This window comes from Gadus morhua, chromosome 4 (genome assembly GCF_902167405.1).
Source record: "Gadus morhua chromosome 4, gadMor3.0, whole genome shotgun sequence".
In the NCBI taxonomy this organism is placed as follows: Eukaryota; Metazoa; Chordata; class Actinopteri; order Gadiformes; family Gadidae; genus Gadus; species Gadus morhua.
In genome coordinates, this window is record NC_044051.1 from 14132837 (window position 1) to 14152602 (window position 19766).

General features: G+C 45.1%; 3 protein-coding genes across 3 annotated transcripts in view; 1 reads left to right on the forward strand and 2 right to left on the reverse strand.

The window, feature by feature from the left end:
* Positions 1–335: 335 nt before the first annotated feature.
* Positions 336–1199, reverse strand: pmchl (pro-melanin-concentrating hormone, like). The gene has a single exon (XM_030354378.1). It carries the CDS (start codon positions 866–868, stop codon positions 416–418), a length of 453 nt encoding a protein of 150 aa, XP_030210238.1. The 5' UTR covers positions 869–1199; the 3' UTR covers positions 336–415.
* Positions 1200–5880: 4681 nt separating this feature from the next.
* On the forward strand, positions 5881–9167 carry spag8 (sperm associated antigen 8). The gene is made up of 6 exons (XM_030353340.1): positions 5881–6140; positions 6590–6749; positions 6924–6969; positions 7396–7510; positions 8003–8065; positions 8644–9167. The coding sequence occupies exons 1-6, from the start codon at positions 6093–6095 to the stop codon at positions 8731–8733; spliced, it is 522 nt and encodes a 173-aa protein (XP_030209200.1). The 5' UTR covers positions 5881–6092; the 3' UTR covers positions 8734–9167.
* A 1878-nt stretch (positions 9168–11045) lies between these two features.
* The window catches only part of npr2 (natriuretic peptide receptor 2), a 41182-nt gene continuing 32461 nt past the window's right edge, over positions 11046–19766 (reverse strand). The window contains exons 16-22 of the mRNA XM_030353336.1: positions 17994–18140; positions 16835–16958; positions 15184–15252; positions 14784–14958; positions 13446–13544; positions 12163–12254; positions 11046–11650 (exon numbers count right to left, since the gene is read on the reverse strand). Coding sequence (XP_030209196.1) covers positions 11588–11650; positions 12163–12254; positions 13446–13544; positions 14784–14958; positions 15184–15252; positions 16835–16958; positions 17994–18140 — 769 coding nt within the window. The 3' untranslated portion in view covers positions 11046–11587. The remainder of the gene's footprint in view (positions 11651–12162; positions 12255–13445; positions 13545–14783; positions 14959–15183; positions 15253–16834; positions 16959–17993; positions 18141–19766) is intronic.

Consider the following 19766-nt stretch of genomic DNA (forward strand, 5'->3'; position numbering starts at 1 on the left):
GGTTGAGGAGGAGGAGGAGGGGGAGGAAGAGGAAGTGGAGGAGGAGGAGGGGGAGGTGGAGGAGGAGGAAGAGGGGGAGGAAGAGGAAGTGGAGGAGGAGTAGGGGGAGGTGGAGGAGGAGGTGGGGGAGGAAGAGAAGGTGGAGGAGGGGGAGGTGGAGGAAGTGGAGGAGGAGGAGGAGGAGGGGGAGGAGGAGGAGGGGGAGGAGGGGGAGGTGGAGGAAGTGGAGGAGGAGGAGGGGGAGGAGGAGGAGGGGGAGGAGGAGGAGGGGGAGGAAGAGGAGGTGGAGGAGGGGGAGGTGGAGGTGGAGGAAAAGGAGGAGGTGTCGGAGAAGGAGGTGTCGGAGAAGGAGGTGTCGGAGTCCACGGCGGTGACGATGATGCTGATGAAAGAGGAGAGGGCCTCCGCCCAGAGTCTATGCCTCCCAGCAGGGCCGGTACACCCGCCCCACCATGCACCTCATGGTGTCCCGCTTGCGGAGGGCCATCCCGGGCTCCAGCCCCATCAACCGCTCCCGGCGCTCCAGCGTCAGGCCGCCGTCCCCGGCCTTCGTCTGCTGCTGCTGCTGCTGCTTGTAGTAGGACAGCCCTCGGTCCAGCGCCCTCAGGTTCCTCAGCACCGCCGCGTCGGCCATCATCACGATCACTCTGGGACCCCCGCTTCGGCCCACCGTGACGGCGGGGTCGTCGCCGGCCAGGGACTGCTCCGCCGCCTCCTCGCCGAGGAGCAAGGAGCTCAGGGTGTCCTGCTCCAAGGAGGCGTCGCCGTCGTCCACGTTCCTGCTCAGGGGCCCGGCGGCGGCGGCGGCGTAGCACTGGAAGAGGAGCGCGGCGGCGAAGAGGGAGGGCATCACGGCGGACTGTCTCATGGCGGTGGCGGTAGTGGTGGTTCTCGGTTGGATCTGTTTTTCCCGGTGTGTGTGGGGGGGGGGGGGAGAGCTGGTTAGCAGGTGGCTGGAGATGAGGCAGGTGAAGCTCTGGCGTTGCTGCTCTGAACATCGGTGGTTCGCGGACGGGCTTTTATAGCGTTCAGACCTATGGGATTAGCCGGGTCGGGACCATGCTTGGGTTTCGGCGTCGGCGTCGGCGTTCCTCCCCGCGGAGAACCGGATATTATCTCAAAGACTTAGAAGGAGGGGATGATGAGACTCTCAAGTGTTTTGGTGGAGACCGGCGACGAGTTCACGCCTCAGAGCTTGGAGGTACGTTGGTCAGATGCGTCGGGGAACAGTAGGACTTCGTTGGAGGGGTGGGCAACACAAAGGGTAAGACATTAATCCAAAAAACATTGCCCTTTAAAACAACACGGGTGCATTACTCACCTGTGGCCCTCTGTGTGGAAGGAGCTGTTCCCTGAAATGAGTTATCCTCTCGTGGCATTGTGGTGAACCTCGTTCAATCAGGGCTCTTCAGATGGGTATTGGAAGGCTAACACAAAGCGAACAGAATTCTTGAAACGTTGGAGTGTTTGTGGAAGGGATTTTGAGCCACAACGGTATTGTTGTGGGAAAAACTCTTCACGGATCAATTAAGATGTTTTTTGGAGCATAGGATTATATGGAACATAATACACTGCGACCCTGTGAGCCTATAGTGCTCTATGATTTTAATTGATTTATTGTAATAATGGCGAAAGTGGGTTGATTGCCATCAACAACATGTTTGTTGAATGGTATATAATACTCCAAAGGCAGTGGGTCATAGGCTCCATCACCATTATGTTACCTCATTCTGTGAAAGAAATTTACTTTGAAAATCTTTGAGATTGCCACTCTAAAGCACTTCACGGTTCATTTTCTGTTTATTACGGTGTTGTTGTTGAGCATGTAAAGCGTCACAAATTGAACACATCCCGCATTTATGCTTGAAAAAATGTAGAGACCTAGTCTCTCTAAAGACCTAGTAGCAAACTGTTACGTTGTTCTTCTTTTTAATACACACTACAAATACATATTGTGAATGTTTCCTAGAATCGAATGCACGAGTTACTACATGTTCTCATGATCTCATTCTGAAAAAACATGAATTTGAAAAAAACGAATTATGAATCAACGAGGTTATGCATAGTGTTCAGAATTACATGCATAATCATGAGACATAATGCAGCTAGAACCATTACCAGAAAATGTAAAAAAAAAAAATGTTGCCCTAGATTTCACATTTCCAATTTCTTAATTCATTCCTCTGTACAAAATGTCAATCAATGCTAATGTTTCACTCCTTTTTGTCTTCTTTTTTTCAGCAGGCACGGTCAGAAAGTCAACTTCCTACAATTAGGGAGTCTTTGTTTTTCTTCCTTTACTGGAAACCAGAGAAAGTGAAGAGAGGTGGAGAGACCCATCCATGTGGCCAAGGATGCAGGAATTATCTCAAGGTGTGTGTGTGTGTGTGTGTGTGTGTGTGTGTGTGTGTGTGTGTGTGTGTGTGTGTGTGTGTGTGTGTGTGTGTGTGTGTGTGTGTGTGTGTGTGTGCAGTGATTGTGCTGGTAGGGGTGTGAAAATATGCCATGTTTTTAACAAAGACACTGACTCACATCCTGCTGGGTTCTATAACAACACAGTAAAAGACAGCCCAGACTGCAGTGTTATTCCAGCTAAATCAATACAGCCACACGTCAAACACTAGAATGCAACAGAGCTGCAGATTAAGCTATGATCCTGTTAAAAGTCCAGCAGTTACCGCATTCGGAACGTGTCTCCGTTTTCTTGCTTTCAATGACTAATTAAAGGTTCTTTTGTCTCCCTTTCCACTTATAATCTGTTCAGCCGTCTATCTATCGATTCAACCAGTCAGTCTGTCTGCCTCTTTGTCCGTGCATCCCTCCAAAACTTCATCTAAACTTTCTTTCTTTCTTTCATCCATCCATCCAACCATGCATTATTCAATCAATCCCTTTATCCATCAATCCATTCTCCTTCCTCCTTCCTTGTTCAGCTTTTATGGTCGTCTTGCCACAGGGCCTATGCACGGTCCGCACAGACCTGGGAGAGTGAGTGGTCGGTTGACACAGCGGACGCAGCTGCTCGCACCCGAGCTGAGTCAAATGTAATCTCTAACCTAATACCCTAACTAACCCCCTCTTACCTTTTACCTAAACGACCCACCTCTTACCTATAACCTAAACTAACCACCTCTAAACTATTACCTAAAGTTGAGGTAGTAGGTTAGAGGTGTTTGGTTTATGTTATAGGTAAGAGGTGGGTCGTTTAGGTCCTGTACGGACCACCTCTTACCTATTACCTAACTAACCACCTCTAACCTACTACCTAAACTAACCACCTCTAACCTATTACCTTATCTAACACCTCTAAACTAACCACCTCTAACCTACTACCTAAACTAACCACCTCTAACCTAATACCTTATCTAACACCTCTAAACTAACCACCTCTATTACCTAAACTAACCACCTCTAACCTAATACCTTATCTAACACCTCTAAACTAACCACCTCTAACCTAATACCTTATCTAACACCTCTAAACTAACCACCTCTAACCTAATACCTTATCTAACACCTCTAAACTAACCACCTCTAACCTAATACCTTAGCGAACCCCCTCTAACCTATACCTAAACGAACCACCTCTTACATATTGCCTAAACAAACCACCTCTAACCTATTACCTGTCCTAAACTAACAACTTCTAACCTACTACCTAAACTAACCACTTCTAACCTAACAGCAAAACATAACCATCTCTAACCCAACATCAAAACGTAGCCGTCTTTCTTAAAGTTAACCATCTCTAACCCCATATCTAAACTTAGCCATCTCAGTTGTGTCCATTTAGTCTCTCCCCCCCTTTGTGCTCCAGCTGCCCCCTGAGATCCCTCAGCATCCCAAAGGCAGTCCCCCCCCCCCCCCCCCCCAGAGCCCCCTTCCTACTCTCAGTACCAGATAGATGCTCCATGCAAATGCAAAGTTAAGAGGGAACGGCCTTGCGAATGGCTGATACTCTTATGACACTGATGGTTGAACACAGGTTCTTTATAACGTGAACCCATGAACCTATATTCAACGCATTTCGTTATTCTATATCGATTAATGCACAGCAGCAAATACAAATCAATAGGATGATCATCAAAATATGAGCCGATGGGGAACAACTGAAGTGAGGGGGAACGATTAAAAAGAGGCAGTCCAAATATTGTGGAAGAACATCAGAGTATGTTCGGATTACATAGCAGAAATAGAGACATCCAACACAATACCTAGACAGTCGTTCGTTGACAAGAGGAATTTCACATCATTTTAATAGCAGGCCAGTCACAAAGGCAAAGCCGTACTTTCAGCCTCTAAGGGCTTCTGGGGGGAAAAAGAGAAAAGGAAAGAAACAAAAAAAAGACACACCTACATAGCTCATCAATAGATATGCTGCAGAGGCAGCCGCTGGTCGCCATGGAGATTGGTCAATGAACATGTAATCACAACTGCAACACAGAAATAGCAGCATTATCTCTCCGGGCTTTCGTTCAGAGGGGAGAGCAGGACTAGCTGCGGCTGTGTGACATGATAGGTCTTAGGAGAAACGTGTTTATCCACGGCATGTTGATAATCCCCCTATGAAACCAAACCCAGACCCAGTAACACTAGCGTACAAATTTTAATATGAGGTGAGTGTGTGTGTGTGTGTGTGTGTGTGTGTGTGTGTGTGTGTGTGTGTGTGTGTGTGTGTGTGTGTGTGTGTGTGTGTGTGTGTGTGTGTGTGTGTGTGTGTGTGTGTGTGTGTGTGTGTGACGTCCCACCACTTTAAGCTTAAGTTGTCGTATTAACATGTCATCCACTTCCTTTTACCCCTCACAGTGAGCACAGAGTTAAGATACTTTGATTGAATAATGGCTTCGGTTGCGTAAATCTTTTTCTTTTTTTTTTAGGGAGGAGTTTGAGAGTCCAGATTTTGTAACCATAACGTCAAGAGTAAATAGTCGTCAACATTTTCCATGAGGTCACATCATGTCAGAATAACAGATGATACCAGAGAACCACAATCATATGTGTCACAGCATCGGGCCCCCATTTACTTTTGTTACTTGAAGTTGCTCTACTTTTTTAATTCTGGTTAATATAAAATAAAAAGAGACGGACACAAAGATATTGATGTTTTTCAATATAGGAAATGTCTGCTATGTGCTGGACTATCATGTGCTACACAAAGTAAAGCTAAGTAATAAGGTCCTCTCTTGATTGGCTGCAGTAAGAGAAGTGTCTGGAACTAATCTAATCGGACATAAAAGAGAATACATTGGTCATCCAAACTGTCCACAGAATTTTACTGAGATGTAAGGAATGTGCATCATCATTATTTTACAGGGAAAAAAAAATAGCGCTTTTCTGAGGAATCATTTTCAGAATGGACCGAAATCAAATGTACCGTAATCAAGCCAAGGCCTACTTTAAAAACGCTGATTATAAGCAATCAAGGGCCTTGTCATATTTTCCTCTAACCCTTCTCCAGAGTAAAATCAGTAGCCTATCACAAGTCAAGAACATTCGACTTATTCACAAAAAGTAGCCTCTCTTATATCAGGCCTTTATGACTGTTTGAATAGAAAATACTGAAGTCGGTAATTCTGCATGTGAGTAACCAGCCATCAGTTGCAGATTTTCATATATGAATATTTTGCCTCATGTTCTCAGACAAGTTTGGAAGATAAAATAAACATTTCAATGCCACCCTAATTCATGGCTAAGAGTTACACCTACATGTGTATCTGGGTCAACATACACATAGAAGTGGAAGTAAAACGTCTACTTTAAAAAGCAATCTTCTCGATCTCATCTCGTGGGTGTACGGGGAACAAGTGGGGACGTGTCCATGAGTAATGAATAACAACCCGCCGACACGTGTGGAGCTGGCGGGCAGTTTGTTTCAACTTCCATAAGGAATGTGATAGCGAGAAGGCGTTGTCATGGTGATCCGCCGGACAACAGTGCCCACAGCCACAGGTCGTCCCTGACCGGCTCGCGGTGCTCGTCGATTCTCTTGTTTTCGTTTCTAACCCGTTGCTATCGCAAAGACGCGCCTCTAATACAGCGGTCCGTTTACCAGTTCAATGGATTGATTGACAACGAGGACTTCGACTGCCGCTATGGAGAAGAAAGTTGGAAAGTGTCTATTGGACAATTGGGTGGAAGAGGTCAGTATGTTTAGTATAGCGCATATGCGTATTTCGCCGTAGTGAATCATAAGCATTTTAATCATCAATTCAGTCAATTATCAATGATTGTTCGCAATACAATTCCTAAAATCTGTAAAAATCAAAACAAAAAAAGTTGACCCTTTAAGTTTGTGCGGCATGTGTGTTTGTCTGTGTGTGCATGTGTTTGTGTGTGTGGCATTTTTCCAGTTTCTTATTCATATTACAAGAACCTGCAGCTTAATCATACAAGTATTTGTTGAACGTCATGTACTTGCAGACACACACACACGCACGCACGCGCACACACACACACACACACACACACACACACACACACACACACACACACACACACACACACACACACACACACACACACACACACACACACACACACACACACACACATACAAAGCCATGAGCAGTGTGTCTGTGTGTCCATGTAGAGGGCAGTAGCTGATTTAGCGGACGATGCGTCCCAAGAACAGATTCAGAGAGACGGTCACCGGGGCATTTTCTCAATGAATCTGGAGAGCAAAATGGAAGATATCACCTCCCTGAAGTCAGCCTACACGCCCCCCGTGGCCCCTGGGGTGAGGGAGCGCGGTACGTTGGTCATATGTGTCGTATATCACGTTATATATAATAAGGCTGTTCATGGACAAACCGCTGGGGAGATGTCGTTCTCTTGAGTGATGAACAGCATTTATTAGCATAATAAATAAACATCACCTTCTTTTCTCTCAGTTTAATCTCTTTTTGGGCCTCTTTGCGTTGCAGGTATCAGAGGAGAACTTCTGGCTAAATTGATCACTCAGAGAATAAGGTTATATTTTTAATTTTTATGTTTTCAGCAAATGTTTTCCAAACCCTTTATTAGATGTTTTGCCTCTAAGAACAGCCTTGGCCCAGATCTATTTTGCAACCCTTGAAACCCTTTAAGACGAATACTCAATCACTTGAAATGGCTTATTTGGAAAAGGGGATGTTTTGGCACTGATAATGGCGGCAAATTGCCAGAGCTATCTTAAAAACCCATCTCTGGCCCCGCGCCAACATCTTTACATGTGCTCACGAGTCAACACATTTACACAAAGTGCTTTTCTGTACATAAAGCACAACCATTACTTGTTGTGTGTTTGTATGCGTAGGCTATTGACACACCAATCATCACAAAATACACACAGTGCTTGTCCTTCGGGCCCGTTTGTGATGTTGAAGTACTACTTGTTTCTGGCCTGTGTGTTTGCAGTGAGGAGGTGCATGCAGAGTTCAACCCTGTGACTCCCACCACAGACTTCTCCTCCACCACACACAGGGATTTCACCGGTGGAGGATTCGTGCCTCTTCCTCCCACAACCACGAAGGTATCGGAAATCGGATCATTGACCTTTTTGCTGTGGTTATAATTCGGTCCCCTGTAGCCATCCCTTTAGTTCAAATATTTTGTTAAAACAAATTGTTCAGGGGGAGCTGAAGAACTATACCGAATGACCAAACAAAAGATGTTGGAGCAAATCTTTATGACCGCGATAATACAAATTACATTGCGCAGTGTGTATTCATGAATTAAGTGACAGAGGCACTGTCACTGAACTGAGTAAATGTTCATCCTAATTCCCTAGAAGGAGTTTACTTTGGCGCCAAACTGAGCAACAGTTTGCCAATCCTTTCCAATCTCACGTCTCAAGCCAAACTGTGCAGACAAAAAGCGAACAAGGATAACATTATGATTTGCCATGCTGACATTCTCTTCACTGTTCTGTGAGTGGGATGTTTTCAGTCCTCCTATAATGGACTTTAGTCGGTGCAATCAGCGAAATCCAATTCCCGACGTTCTTGTGTTTTCTCGTCAACAGAATCACGATTACAAATGCGACCAGGCGATTACATTTTGGAGCGAGAACCATCAGCACATTCAGGTCTGTCACGAGAGAAACCACAACACACACGCGCGCACGCACGAACGCACGCGCAACGAACAAACATGTGCACATACACTCACACACACACACACACACACACACACACACACACACACACACACACACACACACACACACACACACACACACACACACACACACACACACACACACGCAAACACACACAAACACAAACACAGCTTCAAGATCCAACATACCTCTCTCTTCCATTCCATTCATCAATAAAGGTAATCTCTTCCCATGATGCATTACCTAGATTGCACATGCTTCATCGACTGTATGTGCAAGTTCATCTTCCTCCCTGGAATTAGTTCCAAAACCAAAGTGCCAGCCTGAATTGTGAGGATTAGGTTTCTGTTTCTGTTCTTTTCTTTTAATTCCTCCCCCTTATGCACATTCATACTTGGCTGCTTGCGATTCTATTCTTTAACGGATGCTTGACTCGCTGATTGTCAAAGATTAACTTTCTTTGTTTGCGGCAGAATTAAAGGCTACAGCAAATTCTGCAAAAGTAGAATTACATTGAAACATTGTTTTGGTTGTTCTGTTTTCAGAGAACGACTGCAGTTCGAACAACGGACAGCCCTTTCAAGAGGTGCGCTCAATTCAGCACCCCTATAACCCAGCAGTTAAATGACCAGTAACCCCCCCCCCCCCCCCCCTCCCCAGACCCCATCATAAGCATAGAAAAGGACATATAGCGATGAGCACCACAAAAACTTCAACCATCTCACTGCTGCCAATGGGAGCGCTACTGTTAACTTTATAGCATCACAGAACAAAGCTTTCGAAATGTAACAAATAAATAGCATTTGTAACATGCCATGGTAATAAAACAGAAAACCAAATGATGGCTATCCGATTTCACGAACACTTTGAGTTATTAAAAGACGAGCACCTCTGAGAGCATGAGAAATTCTAGACTCTACGGTTACTTTCATAAATTCCCAGATAATTACTTGATTAATAGATAGGCTACTAACCTGCCCGTGTATCTGTCCTGTTTACGCTTCGGTCTGTTATCATGCCGTCCCCGGCTTTAACATTAAACACAGCAAATCGATGATGTTCAAAGAGACTACTACATGTAATGAGTCAATTATTATTGAACAAACTGACACTAAGATCATTAGCTCAAAGAGATAATGGGTTACAGGCGGTAGTGTGTTATGTAGTACATTATGCTCCATGTCAGATATATAGATGGAGGCTAGGGGTGCGAGGTAGTGAATGACACAGCCAGATGGGCGCTCCTGTCAGTCCACAGGGCCTCGCCGCTGAGCATCGATGATCCATTGTTTCATGCTCCGATGGGTATGGAGGCAGGTAGCTATGGCGACCAAGCCATTTTAGTCTATATCAATGTATTTCCCGCCCAAAAGCAAACCAGACGATTATCTCAGTGTTAAGGAAAGACAAGGTGCTAGAATAGTAGTGGGATTTTACATTACGTCATACCGAATGCCGGAGCTTTATGAGCTGTATACTAAATGAGAGGTGAAATTATCTTTATTTTTAATTGGTCTAAGATGGCGTGCGTTTGAGGAAAAGGTCTTGAATTAATGACATCAACGAAGAAACCCTCATATTGTCCGTGATTCCGAATCTATATATTTTGATCCCAGGTAGTTAAGCCGCAATGCACACTTGAATTTGTTCCTTATCTTTCTGCCAGAGAGCCTCAGATATGAGACGCTGTGCAGAGAGACTGCGTTCCCGTGTATTTAGAAAGCCTGGTGGGCTGTGATACGTTTATAGGTCACTTATCATGCCTTTAGTATCCAGGTGTGACCCTAGTTTGCTCTCGCACATCTCTATGCATACCTCTCTCTCTCTCTCGCTCTCTCTCTCTCTCTCACTCAACCATTACAAACCTCTCTTTCTCTCTCTCTCTCTCTCTCTCTCTCTCGCACGCTCTCTCGACCATTACGAGCCGTGAGCAGCATGCCTGTGTGTGTGTGGGTGAGTGGGAGGTAATTACAGTCATGCAGGTGCAGAAAAGTTGCGCCCCTGCTGAGATTAAAACATATTTGCCCACACACTGTTGCCGCAAACCCCACACACTCACGTACACACACACGCGCACGCACGCACGCACGCACGCACGCACACACACACGCACATACAGATACACATATATACACACACACTGGAAGACATGTGCCCACAAATCTTGACACACTCACTCACAAGGAGACACACACCCACACACAGGGATAGACAGACAGACAGACACACACAAACACACAGGGAGACATGTGCCCTAAGCCTGCCCACAGATCTTGACACACTCACTCACAAGGAAGCACACACACACACACACACACACACAGGGACAGACGGACGCTGCAGGGCTCTTGCCCTCGGCCCACGGTGGACTGTAGATGTCTCTGATGAGCAGGGATGTCATCGCAGCGGTAGGCCTCGGAGACCAGGCATGACGCTGTGTGTCTCAGTAGCTGCCTTCTTACTTCATAACCACACACACAACACACACCATCTTTCTTCTCATGTAGATCCCCCTGCCGCCTATTTTTGGTAGATTCCGTTTGATGGAATTACTTTGCATTCTCAATGCTCCCGACAAACACAGTTGATCGATCCCCCTCCCCGCATTAAATACAGCAGACGACATGAATCGCTGCAGTACTAATATTAGCGTAGGACGTATCCATGGCTCCGGTGTCGTCCTCACCAGAAAAAACTGTGGAGGGTGAGCGGCTGCAGCTCTGTCGGGCCCAGAGATGCCCCCACATGAGCTTCATATGCTCAGGCTCTGCTTGTTTACCAGCCTCCATACCTCCTCCTACCAGGGGAAGGCATCATCAGATATTCTCAGGGACACCACAGGGGCTGGGTTGGCGGGTTATCACATCCCCTTGGACTCGGTATAGAATTACATTTAGACAAATTTGGTTTCATAGTGGGCCAGGAAAGTTTCTTGAAAGTGGACAAATTCATGTTTTACTCAGGTTTATTGAACAAAATATCTTACAGTATCTTGGATATACATATATACACACACATATCTTGTACTGTATAACACCACTGTTGAACGTTGATCTCTGCATTGACGATCATAACACTGTGCCCCCCCCCCCATGTTCCAGGAGATACTAACACATGATGGACTCCCAAACACCTTATTCATACAAATCTTAAATCTAGAAATCACAAAAAATATGAATTTATAATTCAAAAGTACCTCTCTCTCCAATACAGAAAGATTCTTCATACAAAAAACAGCTTTTACAAATACTTTTTTAATATATATATATATATTTTTACCATTCCAAGTTTTGCCGCAGGTAATAAACATACCTTCAATTTCCCCAAGTTTATTTCTATGTGAAAAGTCACACGTGTGGTTGACTTTTGCACTCTGCAGGGGAGGACAGATATAAGGACTTATTCTAGAACAAATAAAGAAGGGGCCGGGCCCAGCTGTTGTTGTCCCTGGGCTGGGCAGCTCCCGTTGCCTCATTATCAGCAAGCGTCTCAGATGACATACACGTCGGTCTTCTCTCCCAGAAGCCAATAGGTTCTCATTTTGCCTTTGCCCTGGAAAAGTACAGAAATCAATAGGTTGATCAGGGCCTGATGAAGGCGGGAGGGGAGTGGAGTGTGTGTGTGTGTGTGTGTGTTTGTGTGTGGGGGGCAGTCGGATGTCATGCACTTCTTTAGCGGTCACCCTGACAATCAGGTCAGTCCGTCTGTCTGTCAGTCAGTGTATTTTAGGAATGATGTTTAATGCGTGTGTGTAATCAGAATTGGAATGAATGATGTTATGGCATCATTTGATTTTCCAAGGTTTGGACAGACATTAATAAATATTCAACAAAGACCCGAAAGACTGGAAGACAAAAGGGAAAGAGAAACTTTTTTTTGTTTTTAAGGTTTATGCCGTTGTTTTGATGGCCTTCTATACTGTGTGTGTGTGTGTGTGTGTGTGTGTGTGTGTGTGTGTGTGTGTGTGTGTGTGTGTGTGTGTGTGTGTGTGTGTGTGTGTGTGTGTGTGTGTGTGTGTGTGTGTGTGTGTGTGTGTTCGTGTGCGCTTGTGTTTGTGTCCTTACCTTCATCTCTATATCCCCTCGTAACTGGAGGTCAAAGTAACCGAACTCGTCCAGCACTTCTTTAGTGGCCGAGGAGAGGTGGATCCTCAGGGCTGGAACAACAATACCACAGATTGGATAAGAACAACAACATCTGGGACAGCAACTCTACATAACATTTCTTCCAGAAATGACACAGGTCTTGTTTTCAGAGAAATGGGACAACCTCCTGATGAATTGAACCAAAAAGAATAGGGCTGCTGCTGCTAAGTGTCTCTGTTGTTTTTTAGCAGAACATCAGAGGTGCAAGGCCGACCCAAAGCAGTGGAAAGTGGAAAGACTGATGCATTCCCCAAACCGACAGACAGACAGAAACACACATACATACACGCACACACACACATGCCCAACAACACACACTCACACACACATACACGTATGCACTCACACACAAACACACACACAGACTCAGACACAGACTCAAGAGACATAGACACACACAAACACGCACAAACACACACCTACACACACACACACACACACACACACTAGCAGCTCTCAATAGTGATTTGGGAGTCTGGTCTGGGGTACTGCCTACTGCTCTAAGGCTGGCTATGGGTGCTGCGCTGTAAGTGCTATCAATTATTTATCAGTGGTGGCGCAATACAGGAAGCTCCTCAGTCCCTAATCAATACATGTGATTAGACGCTCGCAAAGGCATCCAAACCGTCGCCAGGACACGGCTGAGCCCTGTCGCGGCATGTTGACATCAACGCTACAGAGCATGTGTGTTCGTCACAGGTGCGATAATAAGTATTATTTGTATATTTCTCAATATATTTCTCAAAAGAAATGACGAATGAATAACCTCCTTTTGTTGAGACAATGTGATTGTATTCGCTAGGAATGCATTTGTTTGGCATGTTTTAACGGGCTGAAGCCAAGATAATTTGAATCAGAAGGATTTATCTGAATCAGTGATTGAAACAGGATGCTTTAATCACGTGGTCAAGCTCCAGGCTGCCTTAGGACATTTTTGATCTGTTCTTTGTTTGACATGTCACCAGAGCATATGATTGAAAAACTTTGAAAGAATGTAATCAAATTGTTCTAAGTAATGCCCTTCACAATTCATTTAATAAATCATTTGTCGTAATTGGACAACAATCGCTGATTTAAAGCAAATTTCACAGATGGATAAACAGATACACACACTGATACATTAAAACTACCAAACAGAAACACATCCACGAACAAGACGGGGAAAAGCAGTGTTCCAGCCTTGACACTGCAGACCAACTCACCCTCCCCGTTAGACTCCATCCTGGACGTGGTGTTGACAGTGTCCCCGAATAAACAATACCTGGGCATCTTCAAACCCACCACGCCTGCACAGACAGGCCCTGCAGATGCAAAAAATAAAACACGGTTCAAATCGTACCGGTAAAGAAATAACGAGCATCACATGGCTGCGGTTCCATGACTCAGCGCAGGGATGGTGAAGGGACGACTGAAGTGAAACACTGATGATGCTGATCTGCATGCAGCCAGACGTGGCTGAGTGCCGGCCTTCCTACACACGCCGTTGAAAAGTCAACCCCCGGCTGTATGTCAAGTGTTTGCATGAGACTATAAACGCAATCTAAATGCCACATCGCCGCACTCCGATTCACACTAAATACCAACGGGGTCACTTACCCTTTTAGCTTCACAATAAATGTCTGCCCGGTCTAAACAGTACATGCGACTGTGTTGTTATTACACATGTAGCATCTCATTACTGGATACCCCAGGGGGTTACGTGAAACACAGCCGTTCTAGTGCAAAACATCAGCACTTTAATCATTTTTAATCTAGGGACAAAAGGGTTGGCTAGCTTTTATTTATTACGTTTTTTCTCCTTAACCCAGCAATGAATATGTTCAAGTCGAAAGTATTCCTTTAATCTTCATTGGTAACATCAGTGTATGTGTAAGTCATCGTAAAGGTTAGATTACGCCGATATAGCCATACAGATACCCTTACCATATCCTCTGTGGCGTGCAAGCTATCTGTTTCCCACCACAACATATCATTTGGTTTTCTTTGTATTGATTTGGGACTCTGTAGCTATATAGCATTTATTTGGTCACATGTTAGTAATATATCAGGAGTCACTTTACACTGGTACACCTATTGTTAGCAACATTACAGACCTATCTGTGAATTCCTATTGTTAGCCCGACTGTATACCCATCCGTATGTTCCTATTGTTAACATCAATATATACCCACCTCAGTGTTTCTATTCTAAGTCAGACTATATAGACCCAATTTTATGTGTTCCTGTTGTTAGCATCACTATGTATTCATATTGTTATCATCAATATAGACCCACCTTTGTGTATTCCTGTTGTAAGCATCACCATGTGTTCCTACTGTTAGCATCACTATAGACCTACTGAGAGCATCACTATAGACCTCTTGTTAGCATCACTATGGACCTATTGTTCGCATCACTATAGACCCACCTGTGTGTATTCCTGTTGTTAGCATCACTATGTGTTCCTACTGTTAGCATCACTATAGACCTACTGAGAGCATCACTATAGACCTCTTGTTAGCATCACTATGGACCCATTGTTCGCATCACTATAGACCCACCTGTGTGTATTCCGACTCGGAGCCGCAGCTGGTCATTGGGTCTGTGTCGGATCTTGAATGTTTTGACCTGTTCTAGCAAGGCCAAGGACATCCCGGCGATCTCCCTGGCGTGCAGCTTCCCGTTGCGCACGGGGAGCCCCGACACGACCATGTAGGCGTCGCCGATGGTTTCCACCTGGTGGCAGGGAGCCACAGACAGGCATTATCATTGACAACACGTAGACACAGAGTATTCCATCGTGTATATGAAGGAGCGCTTCCTCTCTCGGTGCCACGCAGTATGTATCGAAGGTAAACATCAACTGCATGTCTGATTGTCAGAAACGTCACGTTGAAAGGTTCAGCCTCGGTGTAATCATTGTGACTAGACTGTGGAAAATACATGCAAGTATGTGTTTACCTTGTATACGTCGAAATTGTCGATGATGGCGTCGAAGCAGGTGTACAGGTCATTGAGCAGGGTCACGACCTACAACAGGAGCAAGAGATGCAATAAATATGTATCTTCTACGTAGAATCAGATTCTTTTTTTGGCTTTGGGATGGGCATAAAAAACAGGCATCGTTAATAATACATTGGTTCCCAACCTTGGGGTAAGGCCCATCTAGGGTTCGGGCCAAACTATTAGGGTCCCCTGACTTCGGTTCCCCAGACTAAAATAAAATAACGAATTTATGGCATTGACTGACTCAAAGTATTCAAAGCCTTGCTTCTTACAACATTCTGTTCATAGTTCGTTTTCAAATGTGAAAAATTCACCTGCTTTATGCTTGTTTATTTTAAAATATTTTCTGTAAAAGGGCATATATGTGCACCAATTATGTCAACTCTAAAGATTGTAAGGGTGAAAACAGAAAAGCAATTATATTGATACTCCTGTGCACATGTTGTATAATCGTTTTAAAGATGAACGTAAGCGATGCGTTTACACACTTCAATATGTGTCGCAAGAAAGTCACTGTAGACCATCCTGAAGTCAGGTAAGATCGCAAATCGCATTCCACTAAATTCCAGAACCTGCAACTTTAGCTCAACACAATCTAAACATAAGCATCCAAAAACTGTAAATGGATCGCACGGCTACCACAGATTAACACTATCACTCTTATCGTTGAGTTTCCTGTGAAGTCATACATTCTCATGTGATGACCCTTCACCCCCCCCCCCCCCCCCCCCCCCCCCCCCACCGGACCCCTCTTCCGTGGTGAGACTTTCGTGGGCTTTTATCGCGATGAGACAGAACACGCTGCCTTTATGCTTTCCCTGGCGTTTAGCATTGCTCACTATTGAAGATAAGGCACCGAATGAGTCAACTCTGCGTCAATGCCCTCTCCCTTCCCTCCGTCAGACTATTTTGAGTTGTAGCCGCCGGGTGGGTGCATTTCCAGTGGGTGCTATGACACACAAGAGTAAGTAGGATGCTGAATACATGTCACGCATTAACAACAAAGGAAGTGGAGCCGCTGTGATCGCAACGCAGTCATTACTTTTGTTTCGTTTTTAGACCGAATGTATGCTTGATTAACAAATATATAACACATAAGACAAGTAGAGCGCTTATCATGGCTGCGGGAACTACCTGTTGAATTGAGAAATAGGTTTAATAAGAGCCAAACAAGCAAAGTGAAATTTATGTTCGAACTGCCAATGCGAATACTAAACTTTGACCCAATCAAAACTCACACATGAAATTAAAGTACAGAATACCTGATTTACCGTAGTTTGGCAAGTCAAGACATTTGAACACAAACAAAATAATTATTGTCCTTGATAATAGTACTTGTTTATCTTTCCGTCTATTATCCTGGCCTTCTGATGGATATATATTGTCACATATGTACCCTACTTTGCCTTTGTCTTGTACCAAATCAAAATTTGAATCAACAAGGACGCATTCATTTTTTGCCGCCTAACCCCGTTCTGTTTGGGTCTCATCAAGTGTTGGGGAACATTTCTGTGTTGCCTTTATTCACTAGAATGTGTCTAGTTCTTGTAAAGGAGAAATGGAGAGCCAGGGAGTGTAGATGACTGAGTGTCGAGGCCGTTGTTACCTGTAGCGGCGTGCTCTCGGCCGACATGGAGGTGAAGCCCACGATGTCACTGAAGTAGATGGTGACGCTGTCGAAGGCCTCCGCCTGCACCGTCTCCCCTCTCTTCAGCTGCTCCGCCACAGAGCTGTACCACAACACAGGGCCCAGCGGTGAGTAACTCACAGGTTCACAGGTGAGAGCCATGAAGGATTTCCACTGGCTTCCGCACCGCTGAATATCATGAAGGGGTCTTTCATTTGGATGACCTCAACTATTGGTGGGAAAATAAGTGATCACCAAGGATAATATGGAAATGCCCCCATACTTGAACAATTTCTAAAGGATAAATCATCATTTTGATTTTCACACACATTTCATAGATACTATAACTGTATGCTGTATTTTGACTTCAGAACAACTTTAGTTGAAAACACTTAACGGTGCACTTATTTTACACTTTAGGGGTAATTGGGTTTAAATATTTCTACGCGTGTCTAGATTGGACCCGTATATTAATATTATTATTTTCCGGTTCATATACATAATATGCGTGGTTAAAAGAACCCAGTCCAGTCCCCACATCTTACAACAGCGCTCACTCAGCACATTTCTAAGGATCATCATCATGAGAAGGACTACTATCTCTCAGTCCCCCTCCACGCCGGTCCATCAGTTACAGGGCAGCAACACATGAAACCACATGAAACAGAAGGAGGGCTAAATGAGGTAATAGCCAGCCAGGGTATGGAGAATGACAGCTAGAGAGGTCAGGGGAGCTTCCCATCTGGGCTTAAACGCTCCAACCCTCCTTTTCTCTCCTCCCGCTTCCCCTATCTCCCCAGGAGCCCCTTAATGAGAGGCTTGCCTGTCACTTTGATGCACCCTCTTAGCAGCAACACCACTACTACTGCACTCCATGGAGGGCACCGTTCAGACGCCAGGGAGATTTCAATGCTTTGCATAAACATTCTAGCGCACATGAGGAATAAGCCTTCTTCTGCTGTGCTGGAGATTGACAATCGTCAATTCAGTTCATTTTACTTGTCAAATAAACAATTATGAATACTAGCGCAAAGTCAATGAAACAATCTTTATACATGTGATAATATCTTCACAATACTACGAGCGTCCATGTTGGATGATGGCGGCCCATGCAGAAGTGAAACGGCGGTGGTCTTACTGTGGCAGAATCTGGTAGAGGAGGTTCTCGGCCTTGCGTTTCTCCTCCAGGTAAGCCTGCGTGCGCTCCTCCACCAGGTTCTCCAGGTTGTTGGCGTACTGCTCCATCCTGGACAGCAGGTTGTTGAGGATGCTGGTGCTGCCCTCCCTGGAGGAACACAAGACACACTCGCGTGGTGAGACCTGAGCCCTGATCTCCCAAGTCCACAGTCGGGTTCTCCCTGACAGCCTGGCCTGGAGCCCGTTGTGAGGCTCTCCCACGAAAACAGACATGATAAGACCGATCAGTGCTGGGAAAGGGGAGCTACAGTTCATGGCGTTGAAAGGAGTCCCGCGTTCTTCAGAGTTTGCGGCACCAGAGGAAAGTTTGGCAATCGTCGGACCAATCAGAGCTGGCTTTTCCAGAGATAGATGGAATAAAGACGTTGAAAGATTAATAGAGATGTTTGCAGAAGGCTGTTTGCAGAAGACTGTTTTTTTCCGTCCGTTTACTTCCAACCGAATTCAGCAACAGCAAAGATACAGCAAAAGATTCGAAGAACAGCAAAGATTCGAAGAACAGACACACATCACAGTGAAATAGACCCTTCAGCCCCTAGGAAACTTCCATTTCTTCACCACAGCCTAGGTGTTACTTCTTGATTGTGAACAACCAAAAACAATTGAGTGAGGTAATCGTTTTGACCAATCGATTCGATACGTTGATGATGATGATAATGATGATAATGATGGCAGGCTATAAAATAGCTTTTGGTAGGGGGGAGAGGGACATGAAGGTATTTTCTCTAGTAGATAATCAGATGCTACTAGATAGCATGACATTCAAACATGCCTTTTGTTGAGACTTGTTGCATGTCCCTCTACATGCTAAATATCAAAAAGTTCTCAATTCTTCCACTGTTCCATTTGTCAAAGAAAATGTCGTTATTAGCTTAAGTAGCACCTACGGTTCTGCAGTAACATTAACGGTACAATGTATTATATTATAGATTATATAATATGTAGAATGTATCATAGTCCCACTCGCAACGCAGCAGGCATACACACACACACACACACACACACACACACACACACACACACACATACAAACACGCAGACACACACACACATGAAAGCACACATCGCAAGGTCAGTCATATACCAACATAGTGGTTAAAACCATCTGTGTTTGGCATCTTTCCATATTACCACTATCTCCCAGTTCCCAGATCCTCCACACACACACACACACACACACACACACACACACACACACACACACACACACACACACACACACACACACACACACACACACACACACACACACACACACACACACACACAAACACACCAACACACACACACAAACACCTACATGCTCAGGTTAACGCGAGGAGGGGGGATGAGTAACGCAGTATTTAGTGCAATGACACATGTGAGTGATGTGCTCTGCTGCCTGGAACGATGTAGCATCCCCTGGGTGCCAGGGCGCATGCAGACAGAGAGAGTGGATATAATCCATTATGCAGGGGAAGGACTTCCTGGTGCTTCTTCCACCTCACCACTGGTCAACGTCGGAGAACATGCCGATGATTGAGAGGCTCAGTGACCCTGGATGAAGACGATCGCTCCCAACAGGAAGGTGGATCTTGTGGCCCCCCCCCCCCCATATCTTGGGAGCTTCTTGTGGCGATTGGAAATACACGCTGTGATAACATACGTGGTCCCAAGCGTGACCGTGGTGTCTGTTAACACAGGGCTTTTCATCAAGCACTCAGCATTTGGTTAT